Genomic DNA, 7,171 nt, shown 5'->3' with positions numbered 1-7,171 from the left:
GCGGGGCTCGCCACAGTGGGAAGACGTCATTTGCCTTTCAATCAGCTGTGAATAGTGCTCTGGAGGGCAGACGTGTAATCGTGATGTGCTGCGAACACGTACTCTGCTCTAAGCTGCCCCAGCCACTTACACCGCTTTGCAATTTGGACAAGACAGCACTTGGCCGTATTGAGTTCGTCTATGTGGAGAGCATTGCGGAGGTGGTGCGTGAGTTGAGCACGTGGATGACACCGCAGGATGTTCCTGCACTTGTGATTGTGGATGATGACAGTTTCACAGACGCCGGCGATGCACGTCGGACGGCGCAGTTATTGGCGGCGTTAGAGAATGTCTATGAGTGGATGACACGGCATGCAAATACGCATACCAATGGCACTAGTGCAGTAGGGTCATCTGCAGTAGGGGTGCGGTTTCATTACGTACTCGTATCCAACAACTTTCCCGAGCGTAGCCAAGGTGCTGAACTCCCGTTTAGTGCATTTCCACTTGTTTGTATTTATGTTGGCTCAACTGGCTCTGTTGTGGTGCACACAATGGAGACGGACAGAACAGAGGTGAGGCCGCTGCAATTAGAGTGGGATAACGGACTCATCCTTCGCACAGCGTGAACAACGCCATACATAGAATCGAGAGACTGGGAGAACAGTGAAGTGCTTCTTTTTTAGCATGGGTTTTCATTACCTGTGGTAGAAGCTGCTTCTACGTTGAAATGTTGTTTGTTGTTATTATTCTGGGAGTGTGTGGGTGGGTATTTGATTACGTTTTTCCTATGAAGTATTTGTCTTTTTTTTCCTGTTATTTTTTATTGTTAGTTCTGTATAACCACGTTGAGAAGGCACAATATCCATAAAGTTGTTAAAAAAAGGAAAAAGGGAGTAAGACGAACATTATATATTTGCTTCTATACATTTATTACTGTATAGAACTTCTATTCTAAACGGCGTTAAGTCAGTACAGAGTTCATTATCATGGGTACCTGCTGTGGTGTTCAGTCACGCAGTTCACGATATCGGTTAGCCCGCAGAAATGCGGCTGGCAATTCACGTCGTAAGCTTGAACGACTGCGTGCGAAACGTGCACATAAATTTAAGTACGGCGGCCCCACTGAGCGTGGTAATGCCTTTCCGCTGTTTGATGATGGAATGTGTTACCGTGTGGAGTGTGGTAACGAATGGTTTATCTACAATGACACTGTGGGATCTGAAGTGCATGTTATGATGCGGTTTAACGGGGAGTTGAATCTGCGTGGGTCTCCTCGAACGGAACTGAAAAGGGATGGTAAACAGTGGGTGGCGAATATTATTGTATATCCTTTGGAAACAGCTTCCTTTGTTAAACTTCGTAAAGGAAAGGATAAGAAGAAGGGGGAACTAGTGGATATGGGATTTAAGTGTTTTCTACGACCTCTTGCAGCGGATTATCTGAAGAAAGTAAATTCAAAAGCAGAGTCCAAGGTACGGTCTGAAATGTTGGAAGTATCACGTATTTCTTCTGGTGGTCGTTATTCAGAGGAAGAGCTTCTATACCTTTGCAGAAGTAAGAAGAAGAAGATGTTTGTCGATTTAAAGTTCCCACCTATTTCCTCTTCCCTTCAGCAAAGCAGTGATAAGAAGAAAATTGTATATTTGGACAGCATTACATGGAAACGCCCGAGTGATTATGTTCCCCCTGAGCGACATAAAGATATTCAACTTTTTCGAAATGGTATTGATCCTCAAGATATTGATCAAGGACAGTTGGGGGATTGTTGGCTTATGTGTGTGTTAAGTGTACTTGCAGATCGCTCATCTATGGTGAAGAGCATTTTTCGTCATCCTATTTCCTCCAGCAAAGCCAAAAAAGAGCAGAAGTATGGTGCTTATCGTGTGAATATTAATAAACATGGTTGGTGGGAAAACGTTATTGTAGACAGTTATCTTCCAACAATGAATTGTCAACCTATTTTTGGAAAGTGTTCAGATGATCCTTGTGAATTGTGGGTATCCCTTGTAGAGAAGGCATATGCAAAATTACATGGATCTTACGCCAGTATTATTGGAGGAGATGCACTACTGGCATTTCAAGATCTTACCGGGTTTCCAGTTATTTCATTTGATTCCATGTGGAAAGATGCCGTACATGATTCAGAAGCCGCCTCACGGTTTTTTAAAATGTTGCGGGGTTATAAGAAAAAGGGTTATGTGATTACAATTGGTACGCCTGGCACAGACACCAGCGCCTATACGGGATTACAACAATCAAAGGAACCATTTCATCAAAGTACAAAGAACTCCAATAACATGCAAGAATTATATAAGAGAGCTGGACTTGGAATGGGTCACGCCTACTCTGTATTGGATGTACGTCAGTTCAGTTTTCCTAATATAAAACTGTTAAAGGTGCGAAACCCGTGGGGTGCGGGTGGTGGAGAGTGGACGGGTGCGTGGAGTGACAGTAGTGATAAATGGAAACAACACCCACTCGTTCGTCGTGCCTGTAAACCGACCAAGAAAGACGATGGAACATTTTGGATGGAATGGAGTGATATTGTGCGTTTCTTTAATAGCGGTGGTGTTTGCATGGTGGAACGTAATTGGCATGATTACCGCATTCCCGGTCGTTTCAGCGGTGTGGTGCCCAGTGTTGTTCTGCGTGTGAGTGTAAAGCGCAGCACTCGTGTGGTGTTTATTCTCTCCCAACAAGATAAACGAGCAACGGGAGTGGATGGGCCGTATGCTGCTTTCTTGATAACCGTCGCTGGACCCGCCAGCACACCAGGCACCTACACACATCAACTGATCGCCTGCAGTACGAATAATATTGATGTTGATGTGAACAATACAAATATTAAAAAGAAAAAAAACGATAAAAAGAAGAAGAATAAGAAGGAGATGATTTATTCAAGTTATAATATATTATCAGATACGAATGCCTTTACGTTTGCACAGCGGCGAGATGTTGCTGTACGTCTCACATTGGAGCCTTCGCCTGTTCCGTACATTGTGGTTCCACGTATAATGAGCACAGACGCCACTTCTCAGCCACGGCCCTTTACACTCGCAATGCTCACACCCCGAAAAGCGGGAAATGGCATTACGGCAGAGTTTGTACATCTGCCAGAGAACCACAGTGCACTGCAGAATGTGCGAACGTACAATATGGACAGTGGAATCAAACCAATGGTGTTGGAGTTTCAACACAAGAAGCCAGGAGAAGTAGCGTCGCTTCGTAAGGGTTCAAACCTTCACCAGGCGAAGAAGGTGGGATAAGGAGAGAAGAACGTTAAATGAGAATATATCAAGGGAAAGACGTATTGTTTTTACTCCCTTTTATTTTTATTATCATTCTTTTTATCATTCTTATTTTTTTTTTCTCTTCATTTCGTTTGCGTACATCTTTACAGTTTGTACTGCTTCTATTACTAATTTTTCATTTTTTTTTTCATTTGACCTTCTTAAACCGATACACACAGATATACAAATTTTATTACTTACTGTCGCATATATATGTATGCTTTTTTCTCTCTCTGTGTTTGTACTTTTTTATATAACTTACCCTTTTTCTCTACAGAGGTTTCGTTCTGTGATATGAAAACATAAAACTTCCTGTAAAGAATAATAAGTAAGTTGTAATTGATAGTGTCGTTTTTTTTTTCCTACTTATTTTTTTGCATGATTTTCTTATTTTCACTTTGATGATAGCTAAAACAGTTATTTAGTAGAAACTGTCTTGACTCATCCTGTTCAGTTTTATTTTTATATGAATGTTGTTTTTTTTTCAGTTTTTAAGTTCAGTAAATACTCTTTATTTGCTGTATAAGCCTATCTCTCATTTATAACTTCTCCCCGCTGTTAATCCTATGTTATTGTTATTATTATTATTATTATTATTATTATTATTATTATTGGGTATGTTCGTTTTATTTGTTTTTTTTTTCGTTTTACCTGTTATTACTTTCACTATTTTTTTCCTACTTACACATTAACTGAAACGAAATGACAATTATAATCTCTCTCAATGAAATCGCATTATTTATAGTTTAATACACCTAAAGGGAAACCAAAAAATGGCAATTATAATGAATAATACAATAATATAAAGTTTTTTCTTCTTCTTATACTTCATTCATTCACTCTTCTTCTTAGTGTTATTTAATGAATACACTTCCGTTATATTTGCTTTAATATTCTTTATTTCTTTTTTTTTACTTTTCTTCTTTCTTGCCCCTGCTACATATTAAACACCATCTATAAGTCTCTTAAAAGAAAGAAAGAAAGAAAAAAAGGAAAAAAAAAAAACATTGTTCTCTATTGAGAATATATAAATAAAAAAAAAACAAGAAAGCTAAAGAAACAAAGGAAAAAGATGGGCTGCTGTAATTCAAAGGAAAAGGTGCCAAAGCCCACCACTGCACCTGCCGCCGCTCCAAAAGCTGAAGCCGTCGCGCCAGTCACCAAAACGCCTACACCCGCACCTACTGAGGCAGCGAAGAGCGAAGTGGTGAAGGAAGAAGAAGCGAAACAATTGACTCCACAACAGGAACGTTTGGGTCGTGTGATTGAGGCAAGAAACTCCACATTCAGTTACAGTAAATGCACTGTTGACGGTGAAGTTTCTTCATTCTTTCCACCGAAGGGTTTATGCTTCCGCATTGTGCGGGATGGCACATGGTATTTCTACAATGATACTCTCAACTATGAGATGCATGTAAGCTATACCTTTAGCCCAGACTCTAACATTACACCTGGCAATCGAACCACAACTAAATCAAATGAAAATGGCTGGATTGTCGTATCTGCTGTTGTTTATCCTTTGGAGACAATTGAATTTGTTTCTGGTGGAACAGATCTATACAAGACTGAGGTAAGTGCAGAACCCCTTTCTGAAGAATTTTACAAAAACTTACAACCACTCAGTGAGGCCGCAGAGAATGAACTTCGTCAGATGCGTGAGCTGGCACCTGGTTCAAGTGATGAGGAAACTCGACTTCGTCGATGTGTGGAGACGAAAACACCTTATACAGATTTGAGTTTTGCCCCATCAGCCAATATGCTTTGGCGTAACGGCATAGATAGCCGACGCTTCCCAACGATGGAATTTCGACGACCACGTGAATGTCTTGAAAAAGACAATAATAACACTGCAAATATAGATGTTTTTCGCGGTGCTGTTATTCCACAATGTATTGAAAAAGGTCTTCTTGGGGATCATTGGTTCATGTGTGCCGTTGCCATTCTTGCACAAGATGAGCAGCGTTTAAAGGAACTCTTTACACACTCCGTGGATGAAGAAAAATCACTTGGTGCCTACCGTGTACAATTTAACTTAAATGGCTGGTGGAATTCTATTCTTTTAGATGACTTCCTGCCAACGGTGAACGGTGTACCTTGTTTTGCTCGTGTGATGGATGATCCATATGAACTTTGGGTGTCATTGTTACAAAAGGCATATGCGAAAATGTTTGGCTCCTACGCAAGCATCACAGGAGGTGACGCTGCACATGCACTGCGTGACTTTACAGGTGCCCCTTCCTGCCGTTATGATGATATTTGGAAACGTGCGAAAGAAATGGACGATGATTTTGTAATTAACGCTATGCAGAAATCCAAACTTGAAGGTCATATTGTGGTTCTTAACACACCACTGAGTGGAAGTGGTTGTGTGAATGTGGGACTACGTGAGGGCTTCACGTATGAAGTGGTGTCTGTACACCCTGTGCCAGCTGCTGGACTAACACTGCTGAAGATGCGCAATCCGTGGGATCCTGCAACCCCGTGGACTGGTCCCTGGTCTGCAGACTCCATGGAATGGCAGCAGCAACAAGAGGTTCGTGAAAGTTGTAATCCAGATTTCACAGAAAAGGATGGAACGTTTTGGATTGAATTTAAGGACGCCTTAAAGTATTTTGACGGTTGTGCTGTTATCTTTACATCCGATGAGCCTACCTATGATCACCGTGTGCGTGGTGAGTTTAACAATGTACATCCCAGCGTGGTGTTGATGGTGCATGCTGTGGAGCCAGTGGATGTGGTACTCACACTCACACAACGTGATAAACGCGGTTTACCACTCACCGACCCTGATGCGCTTCTTTCACCCATTATGTTAAGTGTTTCCCGCGGCGATGGCAACAAGCAACATGTGGATAAGTGCACCTCTGAGAGCTTTCACGATGCATCCGATACGTACAACTTTGTTGTTTCCCGCGAGGTTTCCATGCCGTACCGATTTGAGGCGAGCCCCACGCCGTACTTTGTGATTCCACGCATTCACCGCAAAGGCACATCGGAGGGTCGCATGAAGGAATTTGTTGTTGGCATTCGCTCCGCCACGCCGCTTGAGGGGAAGTTGGATGTGCAGTTGACGAAGATTGACAGCAGCAACTGCGTCTTCCGCAATCGCCTCACATTTGTGGTGGAGGACACGACGGAGGTGATTCGCCCCATGCAGATGAAGCCGCCGGGTGAGACGGTCGTGATGGAGGCCGGCAGCAAACTCTCCACCGCCGACTACAAGAAGATGTATCCAGTGGAGAAGACCCCAGCGTCCTCCGATGCGGTGAAAACACCAGAAGAACAAGAACAGCAACCATCCTATCCGGAGGAAAAGGAAAAGGAATTGGATTCCATCGATGATGTGAACAAGCAGTTGAAGGATGAGGAAGGACGTGATTACGGTGTGACGACGGATGAAGATACGGTGGATCTCAAGACACAATTATTGAAGCCAGGATCTCAGATGAATGCTGGAAGCAATCACGTGAATGAAGTGAAGGAGAATCACGTGAATGGTGAAGCGAACAGAGTTCAAGCGGCGGCATAAGAGAAGAGAAAACACACACACACACACACACAGCTGTCTTAGTTCAATTACTGCAAATTTGTGTTATTCGCAGTGGAACGGGAGGGGATGATATAAAAGGTCTGCACTTCCTTTTTTTATTTTGCTTTTTTTTTGCTTTTATATTTGAACGAAAATGGTAAGAGTGAAAAGGAATTGTTCGCTGCAGAAAAAGCAAAAGAAAAGAGAAATGATATATATATATGTACGGTTGTGACGAAATGAGAGAAAAGAAACAAAATAAAAACGACAGAGGATTGAGAGACTGAAAGAACGTAAAACATACAATTGGACATACGCACCAACTCAACATTTTCTAACAAAGAAACACGAGAAGAAAAAAAGAAACAAG

General features: G+C 42.1%; 3 protein-coding genes across 3 annotated transcripts; all 3 read left to right on the top strand.

Moving 5' to 3' along the window:
• Positions 1-2: 2 nt before the first annotated feature.
• On the top strand, positions 3-608 carry TM35_000411420 (uncharacterized protein; the record flags this gene model as incomplete). The annotated part of the gene is made up of 1 exon (XM_029029850.1): positions 3-608. A coding segment is annotated over one exon (606 nt), but the record flags the coding sequence as incomplete, so codon positions are not given.
• Positions 609-968: 360 nt separating this feature from the next.
• On the top strand, positions 969-3,248 carry TM35_000411410 (calpain-like cysteine peptidase; the record flags this gene model as incomplete). Its single annotated transcript, XM_029029849.1, has 1 exon — positions 969-3,248. The coding sequence occupies one exon, from the start codon at positions 969-971 to the stop codon at positions 3,246-3,248; it is 2,280 nt and encodes a 759-aa protein (XP_028878837.1).
• Positions 3,249-4,344: 1,096 nt separating this feature from the next.
• On the top strand, positions 4,345-6,801 carry TM35_000411400 (cytoskeleton-associated protein CAP5.5; the record flags this gene model as incomplete). The annotated part of the gene is made up of 1 exon (XM_029029848.1): positions 4,345-6,801. The coding sequence occupies one exon, from the start codon at positions 4,345-4,347 to the stop codon at positions 6,799-6,801; it is 2,457 nt and encodes an 818-aa protein (XP_028878836.1).
• Between the last annotated feature and the right edge of the window lie 370 nt (positions 6,802-7,171).

The sequence above is a fragment of the Trypanosoma theileri genome (genome assembly GCF_002087225.1).
Source record: "Trypanosoma theileri isolate Edinburgh chromosome Unknown TM35_Tth_41_V1, whole genome shotgun sequence".
Classification (NCBI taxonomy): Eukaryota; Euglenozoa; class Kinetoplastea; order Trypanosomatida; family Trypanosomatidae; genus Trypanosoma; species Trypanosoma theileri.
This window is presented reverse-complemented; position numbering and strand designations above follow the sequence as displayed.